Below are 27350 nucleotides of genomic sequence, written 5' to 3' on the forward strand. Positions count from 1 at the left end.
CTATGTCTAAATCCAGGTGCTTTCTGGTGATCAATTCAACAGGAATAGTAAAAAAGAAAAAAAAAACAAAAACTTGTTCAATGCCAAAAAAGTGTGAGTAACCTGCAATTTCTGCTTAAAAATTAAATATATAATAGTGAACCCTACTATCTGATTTATCAAGGGAGTCATGTGTTGAATATAAATATGGTGATCACCATGTAACATTCCATTCTCTGGTTCTATTCACCTGCTGTGTATATTGTGTCCTCCAAGAGGCTGTGTGTTCTCATTTGTTTACTTAGGATTGTGTGGTTTATATCCACAGTGAATAAGACACTGTACTAGATATTGTGGAAAGACAGGAATCCAAGACAGGGTTCCTTTCAAAGAGACTATAAGGAAAAGCCCCATCCCCACCCCAAATCTGAATAACACTAACGTAAGTGTGTGAAGAACTTCATTATTAGAACTGCATTATACTATACACTATAGTACTGGGGACTCTGAGGAAGTATAGGTGGGGAACTCAGAAAAGGCTTCAGGGCTGGGGAGGCATTACCCCAGGTTGAAAAAAAAATGTTTGGGCAGAGACCACGGAAGGGGCAACATGCAAAATAACATCTGAAGTTAGTTGCCCATCCCGGCATTCATATATTTGAGGACATAGAGAAACATGGCTTAAGGGGAAGGTGGATTTGATCAAAGCACTGAAATCTTAAAACACTTGCTAATCATAACTGTTCTTGCAATGTTATAGACAACAGGTATCTAGTAAAGATTTTTGAGCACGGAATGATGGAGTTAGCTATTCTTTAGGAATATGTATTTGGCAGTAGGGTGGCAAGAAATCATGGGCTGTGCCTATTAACTAGAAGTGATCTCAGGGTACATGACCCCATCCTGGCTGCGAGTAACTGGGATGTGCCCAGGATCTGGAGTAGCCTGACCCCAGCCCTTCTACACTCAGCAATTGCTCTTGTTACATCATTGTTGAATTATTATAATTCTTGTGTTTCCTTATAAGACTATTTTTTAAAAGGACAGAGTTACTAACACATAATTGTGTTCATCAATTTTTATGACATATTCTACATATTGCAAAAAAATTCATTGATTTTTTTTACTTGATTAGGCAAAGTTTGACAATATTTCTGCCTTTTCCTTACAGATGGGCCAGGAAATATTGGAATCTAGGCAGGGGTCATTGTATGCATATCCTTAAATATAGTCTAGGAATTCTTCTGAAGGAATGACTAAGTGATGGCCAATTTTTTACCTGGGTAGTTTCATTTGCTTTACTCAGGTAGAGAGATTAGCAGCATCTTGTGACTAATGATCAATGACTTCTAAACCATGTCAATACCTTTTTAGAGTTAAAGCATAATGAAAACTTAATGAAGTCTTCCTGGTACATTAACTTTCTATGAGAAATATACATAAGAAATGCATGCTCAGCAGTTGAGAGGCTCCATGTGAGTTTTATAGGTATTCCTGACTTAACAATTTAGTTCCATAAACACTGAATATCTATTTTGTTAAAAGCCCTGTATTAAGCAACTCCGTGGGATAGAAAAATGATATATGAAGTGGCTATTTCCCTCAAGGACCTTGTGGTATAGAAGTTAATTTACTTGTATTTAATCCCGAATACATTTGAAAATCAAGTTTAGAGGCCTACCTCCACTGCTGGTTAGCAGAAAAGACATACATGGCATAGGCATATGAGACTGAAAGTAATCCGTGCTATGGCTAAACCTCAGAAGCACAGTGTGAGGTTAATGTTGAATGTGAACATGAATGACATTTTACTGAACATCTACTGTAGGCAAAATATACTTCTACGTGATTTGGGGTGGCCTGGGCAAGTGAAGCAAATATCAAATAGACAGGTCCTGCTCTAAAGGACAAAGAAGACACACATTCAGGTAAAATACAGAGCACCTGTTAAAAGTTCAATAATATGGGCCCAGACAATATTATGGAGTTTTGGAGAAGAATCCATTTATTCTACCTAAGGCTCTGAGAACACATCATGAAGCAGGTGGCATTTAAATTGGGTCTTGAAGGTAAGACAGGGTTTTATAAAGGTAAGGAAATAAGGGAAGGGCCATTTCAATCTCATTCCCTGTTTTTATATGGGTAAAATCTAGCTAACACATATCTATATTAAATGTCCAGTGGGATAAGTGATTACTTGGCAATTAGAGTTGTGGTTGTTGGGAGCCTCCTGTCTGCTCTCTTTAGGGAGGTTGTGCCCATATAGTTCAGTGGCTGCTTTTGTACTACTTGTCTCTGTCCGGCTGGCATGTACTGTCTCCCTAGAGCCTGAGGCAAATGACTAGGGTGTCTCCAAAGAACGAGGCTCAGGGAAAGTGTCCACTTTATGACCCGGGAAACAGCAGAACCTTGCCCAGCAGAGAGGAGATGCTCCACAGCTGTGCCTGAGAAGGACCGCCACGGGAGTCGTAGAGAACCCCGAAGATGAAGGGATCAGGCTGGACAATCTGAGACTCCAAAGAACCCTCAAGATCCACTTTGTCATTCCTCAGTCCAGCAACTTGGACATGTCTACTCATGCCAGGCAGACACATTCCCATGAACCCGCCCATCTAGGGTTACATGTGCATTTTACAGCAAGGCATAACTCTCCTCTTTTCTTTCCCACTCAAGAAAGCATAGCAGAATGCAAGGGAGCAGCAGTGCAGCTATTGGATAACATTTCTCCCGCTCCCTTCCTCTCTCTCCACCCCCACTCCCACACCCACATTTATACAATTACTAGTAACATGGTTCTTCAAAATACTAGACAATTTCTACGACACACTTGGATATTTAGAAAATGTATCCAAGAAGGCTTTAAGAAGACTAGTACAGACAGCTTGCTTCCAATTTTTTTCTCAAAATAAAATCCAAGTGAATTCATCTGTGAACAATTTACTTTCTCCAGGCTAGCTTTGTTCAGATTGAACAAGAAAAAAGTTTTGTTTAGGAAATGCCTCTCTATTAAGCTTCATTTCCAGCATATTAAAATTTATGCATTAAAAAGTTTGAAATCAGTTAAATATAAGTTTATTTTCATTCACTGAAAACTTACACCTGCTTAAGACTTTACATTCAACGTGTAACATCATAAAAAAGTAGCAAGTGTACACTTTTACCTATTCCTAATACCTATTTAAAGAGGAGCATATTTGTTCAAGTGAACAAATTGTCAAGGCTGCAGCCAATATATAAATTAAAAGGCAACAGTACAAACATGTGCTAGGCAGGCTATATTTATGGTAGCCTGACAGAAAATGTATAAAGAGGGAAAATTCACCACTCATTCACAAGAGCCTAATGAAGCAGAACTAAGATTTCACGTACACTATCCGTCAGGTTGGGAATAGATACAATTTCTCAATTTCATGCAAAATAGCATTGTTCAAGTCACATCTTTTGGAACAAAGGTCATTTTTCCCGCTTCAGTCAAAACAGTAAAACTGTAATCGTCCAAGAAGTTTTCATTTTTCTTAAGTTAATGTTAATTTAATGGCTATTCTTTTTCCATACCACTGAATGTAGGTAAAACTGAGCTGTGCTGTCTACAGAATCAATCTGGTCCATGCATTATATTGATGTTTATTGCAATGCAAGAAGATTTATAGTGTCTAATAAGCATTCACAATTTAGAGCCTTGTTGTTCATAAGAGCTTCTGAAATAACAGAATCTGTTCATAAAGGCTATTAAAAACGTTGCATCTCTTTGGCTATGGAATCTGATTCAGCTTTAGACAGGATGAATAATCCAGCACCAGCTAAATGCTTCTGTACTTAAGTCTGGTAATGGCTAATTGAAAGGTTGCAGCATGTAGGCAGGCTTAAATATGGCCCAGATTTTAGACAAAGGCACGCTTCCAACTTCTGAATGTTCATTTATATTTCCGCAGGCTGCATTACTGTGTTGGCCAAAAGAGGCATATGGAGTTTCAACTACTCTCTAAACTGCACATTTTTAACTTGCCCATGAAAACACATTTTAACATTTGTTACATCAGCCTGGATCATATGCCAGGTGTCAAGCCTCTCCTCTAGAACCTTCTCAAGTTGTTTTGAAATGTTCGTATAAAAGATCAGGCTACAAAAGCTCCAGGATATGCTAAAGAAACAAAAAAGTAATAAATACAAACAAATCACCTTACTTAAACCTGGACTGTACTGTGCTGACATGATTTTGGGTAACCAGATATTTAACACCTTCAAATCAGTGAGCTAAGCTGCCACCATTCGTCTGAATTTTTGACACTTACTATTCTACAAAGCCTTGGAACTCGGGTCCCATGTACAATTCTTCCTTTATTCCTGAACACCTGCTGTTCTGTCTCCTGTGTTTCGATCTTTAGTGCCACTGCCCTCTTCCCAGTTGATCCCATCAGAAACTTTTCTGCCCCCTTTCTCTCTCTAATCTCCTCCATTGGAATCAGTTACTGAATCAAGGAGCTCTGGCCTGGGTCCATCTCACAGTCCACCCTTTCCAGGGCATTCCTGGCTCCTATTCTCAGTTTTCTTGATTCTTCTTTTAACCTCTGGTCTCCTAACCATTCCCTCCTGTAAGAGCCTCAGGAGGCCCCCGTGAGGCATGCACCATCCACCCTCCTCAACTTCTCAGACTCAGCCAGGCAACTCTGTTTTATGCATTAAAGTTCCATATTTTGTTTGGTGGGGGGGAATGGTTCTACTCCTAAAAACTAGCACGGACGTCATACCTACCTTGCTAATAGTAACTTTCACTAATTTTAGCTAGCCATAGATCTGATCTTGCCATCCCTTTCTCAAAAAACAAAATCATGTGGCAGTTTCTAACCATACATAAAAGAAAACTCACTCTCTTCAAGCTGTCACAGTCTCCCACAACCTGCTCCTCTCTTACTATTTGGTCACCTACTCCTCTTGCCTTCCCCAAAGTCGCTTATGTCCCACCCACACCAGACTCACATACTTTAGATTCCCCAAACTCTGATCCTTCACTTCTCTCTTCATGGCCAGAATGCCACACCCTGATCTGGTTGTGCACTATTCAGCTCACATGGCATGTTCTTTATAGGGTTTTGCTTTTGCTTTTGTGTGTGGTGTGGCTCCCTTAGGTACAATTCCCCTCCTTTTCCTGGTCATCAGTTGCATTATGTCTCACTATCATGACTTATCTTAAAAATGTTTAGCCCCTGGAGGGTACAGGTCCTGTATTATTTACCTCTGGAGCCCCACTATATTAGCAGCCTTGGACCTAGAATGCACTCAAAATCTGTGTGGAATTTAATTGGATGGTCATTATCAAGCACTGGGTTAATTTACTACTCATATTACCAAAAAGTCACTAATACATCCAATTATTTATAAGAGCTACATTTGAACATATGCCATGTTTTTGATATTGGTACAATGAAAATAAGCATTAATGGATAAAGTCTTAGTTCCCTAGGGATTGTGAATATAACCACATGATTCAAATGCATACACAATAATCCAGCCATTCTATGTATTATAGCTTAAAATGTGTGGTGGGGGAGAGAAAGAGATTATTCATTGCTCCATGACTTGAAAGGGTTTTCTTTTTTTTTTTTTATAAAGGTAGAGGAAGTTTATTTGTTTATTTTTTAAAAAATATTTTATTTATTTACTTGAGAGAGAGAGAGAGAGAGAGAGAGAGAGAGAGTGAGCAGGTCGGGGAAGGTGCAGAGAAGGAGAAGCAGACACCCTGCTGAGCAGGGCTTGATTCCAGGGCCTCCAGATTATGACCTGAGCCCAAGGCAGATGCTTAACTGACTGAGCCACCCAGGTGCCTCAATGTAGATAATGTTTAAATGATTATCTTAGTATTCCCTAAAAATTTTGAAAAAAAAATCTTTAAAATTCAAGCAGCTTTTCCACTATGAAGAAGTTAGTGCTTATTGCACTTCTATTCTGCTTTTAAAAGCATAGTAGCAAAATGCATTTTGGAAAACTGCAGCCAGTACTTTTGAGATGAGCTGCTTTTCTGAAAAATAGTAACTACACTTGTACAACTTGTGCCTAAGTTAAACTTTCATGAAGGATGCAGGATAATTTAATTACATGGTGTTTATGTCATATTCAAATTAATCAATTTCCACACTACTTGGAGTGTCTTCCTTTTGCCTGGAAGTGGACGAGGTGCCATGGGAACAATAGAGATTTAAAAGATAAAGGAAAACAACATTTTTGCCCGTGAATAATTAGACACGGATCCCATAAAGAGAATGAGACAATATACAGTATGTATAATCAGACGCCAAAGGGTTTAGTACAGATAAAGGCTCATCTGTATTCAAGAGAACCAACTCCCCCCCTAGGCTTCTCTCTTTCTGGAATGGGCACCATACTTGGCCACACACCATAGCTCTGCCTCTACTTTGGCCCTCGCATTCAATTAGTATCAAGAAATAATAATTCTTAACTCTTTCTTTAAAATTTCTCCAATTTTTCTATTTTGGGTCCCACTATCCTACTGTCATACTGTCTGCAGCGTGCATCTCATCACTTCTATATACCTTCCTAGTTGTCCTCTCAAATTTGCCTGTGCCCCTCCTGCTCACATGACCCAATGACTGTTCACTGCCTAGTTAATCAGCCCAAACACCAGCCACCATATTCAAAAGAGCCTTAGCAATGTATCTGCATTCATTCATTCAATTAATCAACATTTATTTTTTTTTTACATTTATTCTATGCCAGGCTTTCCCCTAGGCACTAGCAATATTATCATTATTATTTTCTACTGACACATTTATGTTATTAATATGGAATGAATCCAGAAATTGGATCACTTACTGGCTGTGTAATCTTGGGTTATTCTCTTGCCCCTCCAACCTGAGCTGGTTTCATTCTTTACATAATGGGGACATAATTTCTGCCTGTCTTATTTAGATCACAGAATTTATGGGAAACTTAAAGATATAGGGTGGGTTAGAGGTGGCGGGATTTTTAAAACCTTTTGCAATCTCTGAAGTCCTGAAAAGAATTTGGTTAACTAACATAGGGAAGAGAAGCTTGTTCCAACTGAGGTGACTGTGGACAGCTTTCAGGATTCAGTGTTCTCTGAGCTAGGTGGTGGGCCTTTCCCTATGGTGGGAAATCTGTCTCTAGAGAAGAGACAGAAGCAAAGAAGCCAGAACAATGTACTATCAGTAGGGTAGAGGATGACTTTAGGTAGAGAGACAAGAAGCAAGAAGACAGGTCAAGAGTGGATAGAAAATGTGGATTCAATAAATCCAGAAGATTGGTAGTAGAGGAAAGGAGGGGTAGAGGTAAAAGAAATATGGCAGGGGAGAGATACCAAGATTTGACAGCTCAGATGTGGTGGCTGGGAGAACAGGATGAGGGGCACAGATGAATAGACAGTGACTCACAACTTAGGATTTGAAGGGAATGCCCAGCTTGTGATCCCCTTACCAGGGAAAAGAGCACATTTATATCCTAAGGGGATGGGTTTACTATTGAATGGTGAGTCTGAGTTGCACATATATTGGGATAAATATTGAATATGTATGAAATTATAATCACATAAAGTATTATTAGAACCAAAATGGACTAATAAGGACTTTGAAGAAATAGTACTTCATAAATATTTCTCAGATTAATGTCTGTGATTTATGGGTGGAATCCTAAGATTGGGGAAAAGTGTGAAAGGAGGTTCAGTATAAAGTGCTTCCCTAATATTATTTTATTATTTTATTTACTTTTGCTTAGTTACAGTTGAAAGGGAACTGTTTTTTTTTTTTCAGAATGCCCCAATTGATTACAATTTTTTGAGGTCTAGAAATGCATTTCTTTTGTATTTGGATGAAAATGAATTCATTCTTTATTCCCACTGCTACAGTATAATGACCCAGATTCAAGCTTTCGTGGTAAGTTATAAAACGGCAAAGTTGTTTTTTTTCTATGAAATTTTAGTGCTAAGAATATTTACTGAACACTTATGTAAGGGGGTTCCTTTAGTGTTCCAGTTTCTAAGACTCCTCTTTGTAGACTATTCCACACAATTTGTATTTTTATGCTTGTTTTCTGAACTTATATTTTATTCCAGTTCTTAAGCATTTCATATTTAAACAAAATATGAAAAACCCACAAGGGATTTAATAAATGCTAGCAAAGAATAAAAATGGATATGATTCAGGGAACCTGGGTGGCTTAGTTAGTTAGGTGTCTGCCTTCAGCTCAAGTCATGACCCCAGGATCCTGGATTGAGCCCCACATTGGGCTCCCTGCTCAGCTGGGAGTCGGCTTCTTTCTCTCCCTCTGCCTCTCCCCCAACCCCTCACCCATGCTCTCTTTCTCTCAAATAAAAAAATAAAACCTGTAAAAAAATAAAAAAAATGTATTTGATTCCTTAAGAATTTCTGCACCTGCATTATTCAATACAATAGTCACTAGCCAAATGTGACTATTAAAATTTAAATTAGGTAAAATTAATAAAATCAGAAATTCATTTCCTGAGTTATACTAGTCACATTCCAACCAATCAATACCCACATGTGGCTAGTCGTTAGTGTACTCAATAACACAGATATAGAATATTTCCATCAACATAGAAATTTCTATTGGATAATGTTAGTCGAGATCATTGTTTACATAAATGAAAGACATGATTGCGGTCTGATTAGCTCTGTTTGCTCCACAGTTGGTCCAACCCTTTGTATAGCACATGATAATTAATATTGCTGAAAATGGAGATCAGCGAGGCCACATCCAATTTGACAGCTGTTTACAGATATACTCCTGTGGTCAAAGTCCCAGAATATCTCCTGACATTCTTGTGACCAAGTCAATACAGAAGAATTTTTTTTTACTTTACTGTCTCTAATGGAACCATATTATTCATAGCATCCAAATTATTCTTTAAAGCTGTGGGCAATCAGATTCTCTCAAGACACTTCCAGCATAACTTATTTTTTATTTGGTAAAATTTATTTCATTTTTAATCTTATTTAAAAAATGTGAGGGACACCTGGATGGCTCGGTGGTTGAGTGTGTGTGAGTTTGGCTCAGGTCGTGATCTTGGGGTCCTGGGATTGAGTCCTGCATCAGTCCCCCTGCAGGGAGCCTGCTTTTCCCTCTGCCTATGTCTCTGCCATTCTCTCTCTGTATCTCTTATGAATAAATAATATCTTTTGAAAAAATGTGAATCTCTCCTATATTTTAAGAAGTAAGACTGTGTCCTCTCACTCAAACACAGGAACATGAGGGGGAATGAGGTATAGGGGCCAAAGCCTGGTAACTGCCAGTGGGCCAGTTTCTCTCTCTCGCCACATTAAATATTGTAATTAAACAAATGTTTTGTGAGCACTGCAGAAATATTTTGCTGTTCTGTAATTTGTTGAACACCAAGATAACATTCAACAGATCCAAGAAAAACCTAAAAAGATTGGGCCTTCCAAAATCTCTATGGTTTTGGCTTCAGTTTATAATAATGGTCAATTTAATTATTGACTATCACAGAACATAAAATGAGCCATTATGATAGCTTATTAGAAGGCAAAAAAAAAAAATCTGACATAGAAGGCCTCTAATCTAATTGATTCTAGTACTGAGAATTCACCAAAATAACTTCTGACTATAAACAATGATAAGGCCATTAAATTCATCTTAAAAAGATCAAACATTTCAGAAGGAGGTTGAATTTTAAAGCACACTGAATAATGGGCTCTTATAAATAGGAGACTCTGTTTAGTAAACCTAGCTAATTAAAGCACTTAATAAATGGGGGAAAATCCACCATTCTAAATCTCTTGTTGGTACTAGAGAATTCTCATTTGCTCTTTCAGAGAAGTAATCAATTGAAGGGCACATTTTTCTTCTCTTTGTTCTTTTCCATCAATTTTAATGGGTACAGAACATCACTCACACAAAATGTAATGGGACAAGAAGATGGATGAGTACATTTGAAGCCACTAGTCACAGGACAGAAAACATCCTGATGAGGTGACCGTGGCAGCACAGAGTTCAACAATATGGCCTGGGCAATATTTAGTAAGTGAAACTATGTTGCTACATGATTTGATATTAGCACTCAGCAAAATCAATCTCCAGACACAATTTATCACATTTCTATAGGTCAGACTTTCAAAGTCACATTCTCAAAATATGCTTCAATGACACTCTTAATTCCAGAAAATGATTTAATCTAGCAACAAAGTGGATAAAGAGGAGAAGAACAATCTAACTTTAAGGAACCTGACCTTGTCTTAAAAGTGATTAAAATTCCTTTGAAGAGGGAGTTTTATTAGAGCCTAGAAATTATGTCCACATATCATAAGACAAATTGGTGGATGCGGTGGATGCTTGCTGCACGCTGAAATGCCCCCTTCAGGCACTCACTCTCTCCCAGCCCCCTGGGGACATGGGGTGCTGCAGCCCTACAGTTTTTTTTTTTTTTTTTTTCTGTTCTGGGAACTGCGCTCAGCTAAAGCAAATTGCCTTGTGCAAGCTACACCCGCTCCCCATTGGCTATCCAAAGATTTGCCAATATAGGAACACAAAGGCTGGGTGGCTTTGCCTCACTTGAGAACAACTCCCAAGGGCCATCCTAGCTTCCTGCCAGCTCCTGCCATCAGCTGAGGTCTCTGTTAAGATAGTACCACAGGCTTTTCACTTCCACACAGGTGTGGCTAGGGAGGCAACTAACTCTCCCAGCATCTCTTATGTAAATGTCTCTCTCAGAACCTGTTTCCCAGGCTACAAAACCTACCACAGGCTATATATAATCAAAGAGCCATTTTTCTTTGTAGAGAATTAAGATAATTTAAATATTGGCTGAATGAAATAACTATACATATTGAGGTTCACAATTGGTAAGTGACATACTATTACTTTGTTAGGACTGACACAAAAAATGCTTTTAAATATAGCCTAAAATTTAAAACATTACATTTAATAATTTAAATGCGGTTTGATTCTAGTGGGCCTCTATAGAGATATATATATATATATATCCTCATATAATCCAAAAACTAGTCAAAGTATCAAAGTAGTCAAAGTAATCTAGTGGGCCTCTATAGAGATAGATATATATATCCTCATATAATCCAAAAACTAGTCAAAGTATATTAATGCACTCAGGAGCTAAGATACTATTTGCTTGGCCTGCCAGTTTTCTTTTTAAGGAATTCAAGGCAACATTAGGCATCATATGACTGCCCGCCCATTGGTCCACACTTATGAATACTATGATACTACTAATAAAATGTAAGAAGATATTTCCCTAAGGTCCTGTTAGCCTTTGTCTCATAGGCACCTTGTAAAAGCAATAATTTATAACAGGATATTAAAAAAAAAGGAAACTAAACCTATTTGAAAAATATCAACAGAAGATTCGACATCTCAAATTAATAAGTGTTTTTCCCTCTCTCAGGATTTTCTGTGATCTATGAAACAGAGATAATACTGGCTGGAAAGCTGTGAATACTTCAAAGCCATCAAAGCAAACTTCAAAGTGAAGGACCAGTTTTAAAATGATTTTCTGGTTGTTGTGCAAGGTGAGAACCAGACATTTATGGTGGGAAGAAGAGGAAAGCACTGGGGAACCATCGTTAGCATGTTGATAATATTGTTGCTGGGTGCTCTCAATGACACAACAGGCCATGTCCATCAGACACAGACAAAGTGTCAATTGGTCGGAAAATGATAATCAATCAAGATGATCATTTCATGAATGTGATCTTACATGGAAATTACTGGGGAGGCTCTTTATCTCTACCCATTGCTCTAAATGCTTTTATCACTATTGTTTTTAAATAGTTATGAAATCACAATTTCATTTTCTTGAAATCTAGGACTTCAAGGGCTGGAATGACAATATAAAAGATGTGTAAGATCACTTCTTTATATCAATATTTAAGGCAGCCCCGGTGGCTCAGCGGTTTAGCGCCGCCTTCAGCCCAGGGCCTGATCCTGGAGACCCAGGATCGAATCCCACATTGGGCTCCCTGCATGGAGCCTGCTTCTCCCTCTGCCTGTGTCTCTGCCTGTCTCTCTCTCTGTGTCTCTATGAATAAATAAATAAAATCTTTAAAAACAATGAATCTGTACTTTTTATACATTTGCTAAGGTTATGGATATTTATTGGTGACATTATATTTTGGAAGATAGAAATGGAAAAGACTAAAGTCATCTAGTCTACACGTTCAAGAGGAGATCTTCCTAAGACATTTTGGTCTCGATTTCACATCCTGTGAAATATAGTTATATTAAATGGAATATTGTTACTTCTTTTTCTCTCAATTCTGCTAATTGCATTAAATGTAATATGGTGCAATTCTGAAAAGCTTCAGAATTTTTCCCTAATTTTTACAAACTCCTGAAGGTTGAATGATTGACCCTCAGGTAGAGACACCACTCTTATATATAATTCTTAAATGGCTGTCATAAGAAGGACAGTAACATATGCCCCCTTCTTGCCTCCCTCTTCAAATTACCCTAGAAACTGGATAAGATTCTAACTGACATGGAATGCTGGAGCATTTCTGTCATAGTTCAGGATGAATTTTTATGGGGAGAGGAAATTAATCCTGGGAAAAGAACTTTTTCAAGTTCAAACACTTAACTTCTCCCCTCTCTGAGTTTCCTATCTCCAGAAACCTGTGGGCCACTGAGTTAGATAGTTCCTTGAAAAGCCTCACTGATATTGGGTATATGAGGTGAATTACCTTTACTTTCATTATATTCCTCAATGGCTCTAAGAATATCTTAGCTTTTATAAATAATAATGAATAATGTATAAAGTAAATATGGTTTGTGAATTACTAGGAAAAATATTTTAGTGTATTATTAAATTGTCTTAGGTTTTATTTAGAGCTTAAAGTTTTAAAAATGATTTTTATGTTTTTCTTAGGCTACTCTTTGCTCTATATAACCTTAATTGGGATATCTACACTTGGAGAAATTTTCATCTTAGTGCTAGAGTAATTATGAAACCCAAAGACATCATCATCAGAGAAAATTCAAGCATTTTCCATTATACTTTATAGTCGTCACCTTGAATTCTTTTAATATGAAGGAGGAACATATGTAAAATGAATAGTTTAATAATTTTGCCATACTTTCCTATTTCAGTGATGACTATAAATCATGTAAAACAAGTATGTATTCAGCCATTTTTACATAAAATAGCGAATTCAATTTTACAGCAATAGAAGGCAGCAAATTAAGAAACATGACTATTACCAAATCAACAATCAATTCATTTGATCACACAGAACACTGTTTTGCTTTATACAATGTATATATAACATTCCATTTTAAGCACTTTAATTTTCATCTACGTTATAGCAAATTATCACCACTATGACATCTCATGATACTTTGTTCTTCTCTCTCAACTAATATTGCACCTTGCACTATAGCTATTTGGGAATAAGTATATTGCTGAAGCCTGCCAGACAGTAAACACCTTGAGGGTAGAGATTCCACATTATTCAGCTTTTATGTAGTGTTCATCATATTGCCCCAGACACAGAATTCATTTAGTGTTTGGCCATTCATCTTTTATTCAAGAAACATCCCTATGGGCACTGGATTAGATTGAAGACAGGGTTTTTGCCCACCAGAGAGGTTCTGAGACCAATGAAAATCCTAAGCAAGTTAAGAAATAACACCATTTGGTACATGCTATGACAGAGATAAGCACTGGGTACCTTGGGAAGACAAAAGAAGGGGTCTATTCAAGTTCAGGGACTCTGGGAAGATGGGAAAGGTAATACCTGACCTAAGCTTTGAAGAGGGCTACAACTTAAATGAGCTGAAGAACAATGGGGAAATTCTAGGAAACAACAATAGTTAGGTTTTACTGGCTGCTCTGACAGCTGAGAAATGAAAATTCTATCATTATCCATCATAACTGGAGACTTTGAGATAAGAACTTGAAATGCTGGTAATAAAATCTTCAGATTGGTGGAAGGGGTCAAGGAATAGGAGTACAGGAGGGGTGCAGTAAGGACCAATAGTATTTGTTTGTTTTGAGAAAAGCAATGACCAAATTTCCACAGTTCTAAGACACAAAGTTCTCCCCCCATATCTTCTTGTTTCTGAATGTGGGAGGCAGCTTGCAATCAATATGCATATTAAAGGTGGTAGCTTGTCAACCCTGCATGCCCTCAGCTGTTCTTAAATTTAATGATTAGTCTTACAATTAACGATACCTTAAAATAGATGACAACTTCAAAATCCAGAAAATGAAGAACATGTAGTCTCTTGAATTATCTTGTTTTCAAAGAGAACTCAGTGAATACTGGAGACAATAATAAATTGAGATTTCTTTTTGTGAATGGAATTGCAGCTAAATCCCCACTCCCACACCCCCACCTCACTCATATTCAATTTGCATTAAATACCTGCTCTGAGCCAGGCACTGTAGGATATGATAGAATCATGGAGATGCAGAAAAGCTAAATATAAACCCAGAAGTATTTTACTGTATTTCAAATTGTGAATCACCAGTGAATAAGAGCATTGGAAAGAGTGACTTCCCTTGTCTTGGGTCCAGAGAGCACTTTCCAAAGTAACAAATCCTAATTTGAGTCACTGGGGATTAAGGTTTTTATATGCATAGGGATGTGCAAAGCATCTAGGCAAAAAGGACATTACATAAAAGGCAAATAGATGGGAAAAGCCACATTGTTTTCACATAAGAAATTATAGTTTGGTTTGGCTAAAATTTGGACTGTTAGGAGAGTATGAGGAGAGAGAGAAGATTGAGAAAGATTTTTCCTGCCAGGAATGGATTTATGGAAAAATGAGGGAAGACTTTCAAGCTCTCAAAAGTGGGAATGACAAGCCACTTTCCCATACTGATGAGCTCTCATAGGTGAGATAATTTGATTTAAGTGGGAAAGAGGTAGTAGGAGGACCTGTTTCTCTTCCTTACAATAAAAAAGGGCATCTCTGTGAACCCTTACAATAAGAAATATAAGTAGCATCTCTTATTTTCCTTCCTTTCTCTTTCTTTTCCTCCCTCTCTTCCACTTCTTCCTTTGTCAGATATTTATTGAGTGACTACTCGGGGCTAGGCGCTCAGTATTTATAGATCAGCTTAGTGGATAAATATGGAAAGCTCAAGGGGAGAGATATTTGGTATTTACAACAGAATGAACATGGATTTTGGCATTAGGCAGGTCCTGATTTGAATTCCAGGTCCTTTAGTTGCTGATGATATGAATCTGTCTCTTGATTACTTTGTGCCTCAATTTTCTGATTTGTAAAATGGAGACAATATTACCTATTTCACAAGGTCACTGTTGGACTCATAATCTCAAAAATTATCATTTATGGCATTCCTGTAATGGGTTATGCTCTTTGAATATATGACCTCATTTAAGCCTCAACAATGCACTGCAAGATTAATGCTAATCAATTAAACAAAGACCCAAGGAAATTATTGGGATAGAAGTGGTGTTCTTGCTTGATTCCAAAGCACGTGTTCTTTCTTCTATGCACTGTGCCTCTCCTATGTACCACATTGCGTTTGGTATTTAGCATACACTCATCAAACAGTAACACCCCATGTGCCAACTGAGTAAAATGTTTTCACTATTTTTCATGTTGTCTTAACACTGAGATTCAGTTGCATGGGCAAAACCAAGTTCAAACATTATAAATATGAGTCACTAAGGAAACACGGAGCATACTTAGGGAAAGAATAGCAAAATCTATCCACTGTGCATCAACTCAACAAGGCTGTGCTCTTTTTTTTTTTAATTATATTGATATATATTTATAAAAACATTTAAAAACCATATATGAGCTTTTAAATTAACATATTCAATAACAAGCCTCAGGAGTTACGCAAATTTTTAAGTCACATTGAGTGTAAACAATATTTCTAGATATCTATAAACAACTATGTTATATAATATATGCAATTTCTAATTGAGGTATAGTTGACATGTACAATGCTACATTAATTTGAAGGTGTACAAATTAATGATTTCACAAGTCTATGCTTTATGCTATGCTCACAGCAAACATAGCCACCATTAGTCACCAACAACACCATTGACCATATTCCTGTACCTTTGATACTTAGGACTTATTCATTCCATAAGCAGAAGCCTACAGATCTCCCACTCTCCTTCACTCATTTTGCCCATCCCCCACCCACATCCCTGACAAATTAGCAACCATCAGTTTGTTTTCTGTATTTATTTGTCTGTTTCTGCTTTTCGTTTATTTTTTTAAATTCCACACTGTAAGTGAAATCATGGCTGCGCTCTATTAAATAAAATGACAAGCAAACAATACTTACACATATTCTGTTATTTAAGTTGACTTCAGATATTCTATTTGATAGTATCCTTAGGGTATATAATGCCCTTCAGTGAGGATGGCACCAAGTCCACTCATTTTTGTTTGGAGATTGAGACACTCAACTATCCTCATCCCATATGCTGCTTTAGCCAGGCTGTTCTTTCCATTTTCCCCTAAATATGTCTGATTAGTCACATTCTATGACTTTGCTTTTACAACGCATCCTGGACATCAAACATACTACCTTTGACTGAATAAGTATATGATAATTATGCTGAATTTGAAGATGAACTTTGACTTCTAACCTAGGCCATTCAAAATAAGAATTACTGTTAAGCTGTTTCATGAAGACTCTTAGATTATCTTTACCTACACAGAACTGTCCTTTCTCTGCAATGTCCACGGTGCTAGGGTCATAAATTTCCATATTTGTTTTCTAATTGCTTCATGATAATACATCTTGAAGACTGGCTTCTTATGCTTCTTTTGTCTCCTCTCATGCTATCTGGCAGTCTTGAGCACAAAGCAGGTCCAAAGTAATTACTTGTGGTTATTCAATGAGAAATTTTCTTTCCCAAACTTTCCTTTGCTTTAAAAAAATTAATATCTGAATTTTACCATGATTCAATTATGGGAAAAAATTACTATCACTGATTACAATAGTGGTCTTTCATCTGTAGATTTATTAGTTTTAAAACAACAGTAGGTATTTTAGAAATTCTCTTTGTTTACACACCTTGAAAGAGTTGTTTTGTTTTAATAAAGGTACCTGAAGCAGATGCTTAAGAGGCTTGGAAGTGAAGTGAGAAGTTAGTTCAGAAAAATCTAATTTCCACTGAGATGAAAGCAAGTTTCTAAAAAAAATTTCCTACAGTATTTCTAAAAAGCTACATAAAATAGGTTTGTGTGCGCACGTGCGTTCGTGCATGCATGTGTGTGTGTGTGTGTGTAGGAATGCTTCACTAGGACCCAAACAACCATAAAGCAAGATTTACAGCTTGTTACAGAATAGCACAAATTAGCAATTAGATGTTATATGTTGAAACACAGGAGAATATGGGGCTGCTACCTTTTAAGCTTTTTGTTGAAGGAAACAATGAACTTTTCATAATAACCCTTTTAAAGCCGTTATTCCACATTGAGATTGATAGAAGTAAGAAAGAAGAAATGAATACAGCTGGAAGGGAGATGGAGATGGGACAGGTTATATTGATGACTTTGGAAATGTTGCATTTAGATATGAAAATCACAGCTGCACTCGAATTATCTAGACTTCTAAGTCTGAAGACAAAATTACTACCCTATGATACCTAAATCCTTATGAGCCACAAGAAGGCATTTATTAAGAGTAACACCTAAAATTCTTATAAATGTCTGCCCTAGGGTGGATAATGGGAGAAAACAGTGTCTACAAAAGACTAGATTTTTATTTTTATTTTTAAAAGACTAGATTTTTGAGGCAGATTCTGTTCTGGATACCCTGCTCACCTTTTCTCCACAAAACATAAATGTTTCCAAGACAGGGATCCTTCCCAGAACCACAACCACTTCTTGAGTACCTAGGGATTTATTTTTTGTGCCTTCCTTAATATTTAACAAGATTAATTGAATATCTATTAAATGACTTGTGAAAATTCAATATATGAAAATTCACTTATATAAAATGAATGTACCAGACAGTGACTGGTTGTCATGGAAGGATTTTTCACTATCAATCTTCAGAAACAGTTCCTCTTGTAAAGTTCAGGAATCACTGTTTGCTGAAGATATGTGGTTTGCTTGTTACTATCTAACATGATTGGAAGTGAATAACAAATGTGCATATGTTAAGTAATTATGTAAATAAGATAATGTATTTTAGAATTTTCAACAAAAATAGGTATTAAAGAATTTGTTAATCAGATTATCCTACGTAACTAGCAAAGTGAGTTGAAGAATCAAATATCTCAGCCTACCTATTAGCTATGTTTTCAGCAACATGTGCCCTGGCATATAAAACATAGAGTCAGTGAAAATATTTTTCTACAGCATTTCATCTAAATATAAAGATAGGCAATTAGAGATGGTTGACCTTTTCCTAGGTCTAGACAATTCAATAAGTGGCGAGAATATAGAGAAATTAAATGTAGACATTTTAATATATGATATTCTGATCCTTCCAGTAGGGAAAGGCACTTCCTTACTAAAATTGCCTACATTAATTATAATCACTAAAACTATTTACTATAATAGGCCTTTAATACATTGAAAACACTCTAACATCTAAGGTTTTCTTTAAAAGTCTTGGATAAGGGAGAGTCTAGCTAACTGCACATGTTTTATTTCTTAATCACTAGATTATCACTACTATCTGAATAACATCGCTTAGTATGTGAAATCAATTGATCTTACTTTTGAAAGTAAGAGTGAAGATGACTTCCATTTTTAACATTCACAATTTTAAGTAATTTTATATATATTTTAAAAAGGCTAAGAAAATCTATACTCCAATGTTAGCAGTGATGCCTTTTTTCATCATCTGCCTCATCCAGAGAAACTTCTTGAGGGTACAGTAGAACTCTTCTTTGAAAGAAGAGTTGGATTTTGTCCACGTTTCTGTCCTGCAATGGTCTGTAACCAGCATCACTGACCTCTGTCCAGGTTAGGTTCTCCAGGAAGCCAGCTCTGAGATAGGAGCTTAGATGGCGTGAGATGCTATACACCTGCATTGGTTTGTCACTGGAGAGGAGCTTTCTGCGAGGGAAGAAATTTGGGTGAGAAGCTCTCTGCAGCTACGACAATCCTGAAGGGGCTGATAGTTGAAGATTTTCATTGACAGCACTCTGAGCAGCTAGAGTAACAAGCACTTCCTGAAGAGGGACCTGGGTAGCACATGACGGGTTTTCAAATCCCAAGAGGCAGCAGTTCTCATGCACTCTCATGTGTTTGGCCACAGGGCCTGCTCCCTTCCAGAACTCTCTCCTCTTGGCTTCTCCCACAACTTTCTGCTCAGTCCTCTTCTCGCTCTACAACAATTTCACTTTTTCTCCTTTCCTTCTCCCTTTCCTGTTTCTCAATATTGTGTCCTTGGCTCACAACATTCCTCACTTTTTAGTTTTGCTCTTGACTTTTTACATCCTTCTGAGTCATCTCATGCAACACACATGTATGTGCCAAGTTTTTGTTTTGCACATTTGCTGTATGCCAGACATTGCACAGATATCCGGTAAAGGAACACAACAGTCTCCTCTTCTCTCCCTTTCCCAGGACTCTCTTCTCTTTTGTCTTCTCTAGGTAAATTTTGCTATACCTACCCAGTCTCACAAGCCAGAAAGTTACTGAAATTTCCCTCCTCACGGTCTCAATTTTTTCCTCCCTTTTACATTCTTTCTATCACTAACTCACATCTGCAACAGCCTTCACATTGGTCTCCTTTATAGTCTTGCTGTAAAGCACCATTCTCAACTCAAGTTCAACTGCCCCCAGACAACACACCACGACCAAATCCACATGATTACCTATTATTGGAATGATCTCTCCTTTAACAACAAAAACAAATAGAAAATCTACTCTCGGGATCTCTGGGTGGCGCAGCGGTTTGGCGCCTGCCTTTGGCCCAGGGCGCGATCCTGGAGACCCGGGATCGAATCCCACGTCGGGCTCCCGGTACATGGAGCCTGCTTCTCCCCCTGCCTGTGTCTCTGCCTCTGTCTCTCTCTCTCTCTGTGACTATCATAAATAAATAAAAATTTAAAAAAATTAAAAAAAAATCTACTCTCTAGGGCTTTGGTCTTATCCTTGGAGCCTGCCTCTTGTTTAAGGTTCTAGTAACACAGAGTGTAATCCTTCTACGCCAAGTCCATTCACCCCTATCACCTGTTTGCCACCTTCTTTACCCTTCCATCTTTTGGGTTCCCTTTCCTTTTCTTCCCCAACTTCTCAAGCGCCCAACATGTCAAGCACCTCTGCCCTCCTACAGCAGTCTGGCAACATCTCTGTTGATTCAGTACTTCACTTATCACATCACATGAAAATTCTCTACTTTTGAGTCTTTCCTCTGCTACAGAGAGTGCATTTCTCAAAAGCAAGGAGTGTCAATTTGTCTCTGCATTCCATGACAAAGATCAGGATTGGCACATATCAGGCAATCAGAGCTTACTGAAAGTTTATTGAACTGAACTGTGTGTCTAGAGTTTCAGGCACGTGCTAGGTGGCTGACAAAAGCAAGATGTTATTGTGATGTGTCCTCATTTGTTCTTCTGATTGTATGGAATAGACACCCATTCAAATAAATAAAACATGGATTTGTTAAAGGAATGTATTAGAACTGGAAAAATGAAGCCATTCTGAGGACCTATTTATTCTTTATTCTTCTCTCTCTCATGATCCATGTGCTTTATTTCTCACATGTCTAATTCTCTTGTAGATCTGAGCCTCACAGACCCCAAGCTCCACAACCTGCTTACAGCCTCCTCTCTCTGCAATCCTTCCAGCCCAATCCCATTACTGATGCTTGTTTCCCAGTATAAATTTCTGAGACTGAAACAACCTAATGGAATCCTCAACCTCATGCACCAGGTGACTGGCCTGGGTTTAACTCGCTGTTAGACATGGGGTGGAGACGAAGGCTGAATTAGATATAGTCCTTCACCAGAAGCTATGATTGGGGTAGTTTACTCTAAAGAGGCTGTGGAGGTGAAAAATATGGTGGCTGACCCCAGTGAGCATCTGCTGGCAGAAGGAGGTCAAAGGACAGACAAGTACCTGACCTGCCTTCAAGGAACTCACAATCTAGTCATAAGGAATTGGTTTTAATACTAGATGAATGAACATAAGAAAGGAACCCTAAGAAAAGGCAAAATGTTATAAGAGTTCTAAGGTGGAAAGATACACATTCAAAAAAAATCAATTAATTGCAAACAGCTCCTGGCCTGAAGAGACATTTGAGCCAAAGGGGCAGAGTTTGTATAACTAGTGATGGAAGAAAATAGTAGCTATAAGGGGAGTGGCATAGAAACTGAAGAAAAAGAACTGAGAAGGATCCAAGCTGAAAAGATGACTCAAAGAGAAAGCGAAAAGACTGGTCTGGGGGTATTATAAATTGCATTATGGGAAGACCAGGTAGAGAGAAAGATGGAATGGAACCTCGGGTAGGCTCAAGGGGTATTTGAATATACTGGAATAAAAAGTTCTACTTTGGGAGCCACTGGGTACTTTCTAGGGATATTATTCCAGCAATAGCAGTGAGAGTGGACTAGCATACTGACAAATTCTAAGTGGGAAAGTTCTTACCATGATATTAGGGAGAGTCAATAGAAAGGACTATGATTATGGGAAGGCTGGATTTGATGCTGGGGAATGTGCAAAAGTAAAATAACCAGAAAGTCACTGTGTAGATAAAGGAGACGGAAATAACCATTTTAATTTAGTGATTTTGTGTTTTATTGATCACAAGGACAGTGAGACCTCCACTAGTGCTATGGTATGTGGGGAAAGGATGATGTTTGGGAAAAGAAGTTAAGACCTTCTGAGTTGTGTTTACATGGCATGTGACAAAAGACATTTCTGAGGAATACAGGGCAGTAACTAGAAAAGAGAGACTGAGTGAGATTTAGGACACTCAGTGAAGGGTTAAGGGGACTTTAACATATTCAAAAATTATGGGAAGTGGTCCTGTAAGTCCTTATTGGATTGTTTTGGTGAAGATGAAATAAGATAATGCTTAGGGCAAGAGTGCTTAGCAGAGTGCAGAGAATATCATAAATGCTCACTATCAGCCACTTGTCAATGTTGTCATTATTGTTACTTTCCACACCGGGGGCGGGGGGAGGGTGTGTTTCAGTTCATGTTGTTAATTCATGGATGTGGGCTGTGGGGAGGCCTTTGAAGAGCCAATGAGTAAGCCAACTGGGTATCACGCAACAGTACCCACGTGGAAGGACACAGCCTGGATAGCTAGCACTATTCTACAGTGGTTTTGCCAAGACCGAAGGCAATCTCCTTTCTCTAATTTGGCAAGTGAGTACGAGGAGAATCTTGCATACCACATTAGAAGATCTTAATGGAATCTTATAAAAATCAGCGCAAACAGCAATATGCGCTTTAAATATTTGTCCCTGTTTTGAACGGGTCACTCAACACCAATTAACACCCCACTGATAATTTCTATTATCAAAGAGTTACATTTGATTTATGTATGAAAAATCAAGGTAAGAAGTCAATAGATTTAGGTATTATCCTACAATCTCACACAGAAATAAATCCATCATGAGCTCAGAAATGACTGATAAGCGGTTGAAGCTCTCTTGGTCCAGGAGCGCTGTTTAATCAGATTAATATGAAACAGGTAATTTGGTTCATGTCCATGGAAGGGCATTTTTTATTAATTCTTTAGAGGTTAATAAATAACCTATTTTGAAAAAAATAAATCACTGCAGGTAACAATTATGTCCCAAGCACATATAAAAGTTGATAGATGCATGAAAACTCCGTGGTGTGATGACTGGATCTACCCAAACCCTAGATTCTTCCCATTTGTGTTCATACTAGAGTCTGATTGGCCCAATCCAGCCGAAAATAATTTTTTTGAAACAACTTCCCACCCTTCTGCCAATTGAAAGTCTTAGATCCTCTAGGAGCAAAAAATATCAACAAAATGCAAACTTGACCTCATTTCACACCTAAGCACAGCATTGTGATCATTTCTCTAGACTCCTCAGTGAGCACATTTGCTTGTGTTTACCACAGTTATAAACCTGAAACTATTCTATGTGGCCCATATTATCAGGTCACTAAATATTGAAAGAAAATGTGAAAAAGTGCAATCTCATAATGATTCCACTGCTGAGAACCACATAATCTGCTCGTAGCCATGTGTTTGGGATGCACTGCTAATCTTAAATTTTCACATGCCCTGCCAAACTTTAATTTGCCTTAGCCTTTGCGAAATAAGAACAAAAGAAACAAAAAGATAGGTGACCTGAGAATTACAAGTCTATAAATAAATATGACTTGGAGAGTCAGGTGTTAATGTGTGTGTGTGTGAGCTAATTTGTTTTAATATACCAGCTAGAAATACTCAGGCTTCCAATCCCAAGTCACTTTTGTAAATAGTAACCCCTCTTTTGGGGGCAGCCATGTGCCCTCCTGAACACCTGGTTAAGAACATGCTCACTTTGATGTGTGCTCCGAGCTGCCTCTCCTCCAAATAAAAATAGAAACTAGTTTGCAGCACCACACGGGGCTCCAGTGTATTATATGAGCCTATCACTGGTTTCCTTTGATATCTTATCTATTCCATTAACTCAATAAAATAGAACGCAAAGCTGGGGACAAACTGTGGGAGGGCTCCCCCTGGAAAACACAGGCAAGACCTTTAAGCTGGGGTTTTAACTTATCTAATAAAAGCCAGTTAAATGGAAGCTAATACTTCATTTTTCACCTCCTTTATTAAAGATCGTAAGTACTGCAACTCAGGAGTTGAGAAAATAAAATAAATGTATGGAGAAGTATAGGTAGAGGCAATAAAGAGTACAGCTTATCTATTTTCTCAAGATTTAGGAAGCACTTAAAGGCAAAACTCACAGACAAGCATTTTAAAAATCCACAACAAAGACTCTTGCTCCTTAACAAATACAGAAGTCCTTCCTGGATGCAGCGACCCTACCTGATTTCTTAGCAGAATGTAAACAGCTTAACCTAGGCATAATCAGGGAGGATGCCCCCTACCACTTCCTCCATATTATACTTTTATATCAATTTAGTCATTCACAGGAAAAAAAAAAAACAGATTGATTAATCCACTCTTCTGCTCTTCTACCCCCCCTCAAGAAAATCAACACTAGAACTCAAACTCCAACAAACCAAACTAAAGGAAAGTGTTCCACCTAGAGACTGTTTTCATGAGTCAAAGCGGATGAGAGCTCATTTAGGAAATGAAAATTATTTTAGCCTATCCTTGCAAGTTTGTAGCAAAAAAAAAAAAAAATTAAGCAAAAGGTATTGCCCCTAGTGTAATGAACAATGTTAATCTTCTTTTTCCTCTCTATGGTGATAAAGGAGTCATTTTTATATTTAATTAATGCAGAGGATCATTTTGGAAACTGGCTAATGAGCCTCTGATCACATTACCATGAAAATGTGCATTAACATTGCAACTGAGGAGGCTGTTTCATGTGTAGCAAATCCACTTTGTAATTAGCCCACTGTGAAATGAATCACGTCAGGGGGAAATCTGAAGGAACCAGTAGGCAGTGGGCACTTGGCTACTGCTGTGCCCACAGACCACCAACATCCCAAACATTGTCTTTCATCAGCAATATTGTCTCAAAACAAAAGTGGCAGTGTGTCACATCTGGGACAAACTGGAAAAAGGAAGGAATAAACTTTATTTTGCCACACCACAAATTTGGACTTGAACATACACCCCAGGGAAACCTGCTTAAATAAAATGGGTGAATTAATAGAATTCTGTGAAAACTATAGAATTCTGTGAAAACTATGAAGGCTAGGGATACAGTCTTTCTTATTTTTATTCTGAAAAGCCCACAGATCTACATTAAAGGACACTTGGATTTTCACACTTTTCCCTAAGACCCACACAGATACTGTAATAAGCTCCTGAAATTAATTTCTAGTACCAAAAAGCCAAAAAAAAAAAAATAGAGAGAGAGAAAGGATCTAAGAACAGGTGATAAGAAAATCCCTTTATCTCCTTTTTAAGACAAGACATATATATATTTTTTTCTCATGTAATACAAATATACCAAGTCCTGCTCTTAAATCAAAGCAAAAATTCCCAATTAATCAAATAATTCCTCTGGCTGGCAAGATCTGGCAAGAAACTTTTCCTGTCTATTCAAAATAACTGAGATCACAGACCTATTAAAGCCCAATATTAATGTAGCAATGATACATTTGATTTTCAAATGTCAACACTATTCCAAGATGAAGGAGGTGTCTCAAAATATTACAATGTTACTCCTTTTACTTGACTGACATCTTGGCAGTAGATACAAAAAAATGTTAAAAAGAATCCCACAGGAAGTCATCTGAAGGGGGAGTGGCAAGGAAGCTGAAAACTGCCACCCCAAACCCAAATAAAAAAGCCCCCAGCCAGCAAGTCTGCCCTCAATGCTGAAATCTGCTGAAAGCAAAAAAAAATAAAAAATAAAAAAATAAAGCTAGCCACAATTCATTTACCATCTTTCAGACAAACACAAAGCCTGGCTGTTTAGCTGCTGGTATCAGACCCTGCACTCACCTGGGAAACTTCATACAGCAGTTTGTAGTGTTCCTCTCTTTTCTGAAAAGTGCACAAATTGCAGCCCATTCTAAGCAGCAGAGAGAGAGAGCAAATCTTCTAATTTCCCCAGAACTGAAAGGCAAGTGAACTGCAAGGGAATCACCCTCCAGACTTGACTACTGTTTTTCATCAGTCACTTCAGTCCAGAAACACAGACAAACCGCTGTTAGCTGGAAGCACAAGCCAGGGTGGTGTGTAGCAGCATGCTCTTCTTCGCTTCCCCTAAGTATCTTGCACTCACCGCTACACACACAGAGTTTCCAGTCAGTTCATGGCAACACTCCCCCTGTCTCCGCATCAGTGCACATGACTACACAGATTCCAGCTCATGAATATTAATAGTGCCTCATTGATTATTTATGACAGAACATGTTAGCAGGGAGGGGTGTCATAGCTGCTGCTGATGACAGATGAATATTCACTAATTAAGAAGCAAATGTAGTGTGGTTAAACAAAATTCACTTGTGTCAATACCATCTCTGTTTATGAAGGATAGAGGGGGTGAGCATAGGGCATTTCAAAAAAGAACATACACTTAATTTCTCTGTTGATGTAAGGTTTTAATATGGGAATGAGAAATTTAGAAACAGAAATATACTTAGTTCACATCTCCACGTTTTACAACAATTAGAAGAAATATTTTCAGCATTGCTAAGTCTAGGGGAAGATGAATAGGAGCAATTATTTAAATTTACAAAATAAACACAGAAGCAAAGGAAAATTTGGGGAGTGATGTGGGCAAGGAACAGAAGATGGGGGCTATCATGCAGTTTTAATTCTGAGCCCATAAAAGAAACCCCGAATAGTTCCTGTGCAAAGACCAATACCTCCCAGAGAGGAAATATAACATATTTTCTTGGTCTAAATAAAGAACATTAAAGCAAGTGTGAAGAGATAACACTTGTACAGATAATAAATATTTTAATTAGATAATAAGGGCAGACCTATTGAATATGAATTCGCAGCACTATAATGCATGTAGTTCTATATTTAAAAATCAGATAAATACAATGCCTTTTCTGAGAAAAATTTCAAATGCATATAGTATTTATGCTAATTTTATTAAAGTCATATATAATATTTCAGAAAGCTGACATTGGCAATATTTAAATTCTAATGTAATGCACAATGACTCCATTTATGATTCTATATTTAGGGTTCATAATGTACAAAGGTGAACACAGACTTAAAAACTAAGCTTAGATGTTTAGATAATAGAAGTGATGCATTTAATTTCACACTCTCAGAAATACATATATTGTATTGCAAGCTGGCAATTTTTGTCCTTTACAGATTTACTACAAACAGCTAAAGCAGATAATAAAAGAAAATTCCTTTTGTTCCTATTCTGACTTAACCACAACCTCTGCTAATTAAGAAGTATGTCCTTGTTCCAGCACATCTTTAAACTGGACAGGATAGCAGGTGGGTTCCAAAGCAAAAATAATTACTTGGAAACTGATGACTGTGGTTTGGAATTACATTGGATCTTGAAGATTTTTAATTGCTCATCACTTACGTATAGCTACTTTTTGGGGTCCAATTTCCTAAAAGTGCTTTGTCAAATGTTTAGAATCGATAACAGGAAATGATTCTAATGAGTACTAATTGTTAACAAATTGGCTTTGCAACTAGTAACACCTCAACACCAGCAAGTAGCAAGGAGATGAGCAATCATCTGCTGCTTATCAGTCGTTTCCCTTGGGATGTAATAATCCGATTTTCTGGGCCTAATTTCACCTAACAGCCTGGATGAAAGCCAAGCTGAGAGACCTACATGAACGTGGCATCA

The 27350-nt window shown here is 37.6% G+C and overlaps 1 protein-coding gene across 2 annotated transcripts in view; it reads right to left on the bottom strand.

Moving 5' to 3' along the window:
* PDZRN4 (PDZ domain containing ring finger 4) overlaps nucleotides 1-27350 on the bottom strand; it is a 354562-nt gene that overhangs the window by 107854 nt on the left and 219358 nt on the right. The window contains exon 1 of one of the 2 annotated variants that reach the window (XM_072798335.1): nucleotides 25517-25783. The exons of the other annotated variant lie outside the window; for it this stretch is intronic. Within the exon in view, the coding sequence (XP_072654436.1) occupies nucleotides 25517-25585 (69 nt within the window). The 5' untranslated portion in view covers nucleotides 25586-25783. Of the gene's footprint in view, nucleotides 1-25516; nucleotides 25784-27350 lie in introns of those variants that run through there. 2 annotated transcript variants of the gene reach the window in all.

This window comes from Canis lupus, chromosome 25 (assembly GCF_048164855.1).
Source record: "Canis lupus baileyi chromosome 25, mCanLup2.hap1, whole genome shotgun sequence".
NCBI lineage: Eukaryota > Metazoa > Chordata > Mammalia > Carnivora > Canidae > Canis > Canis lupus.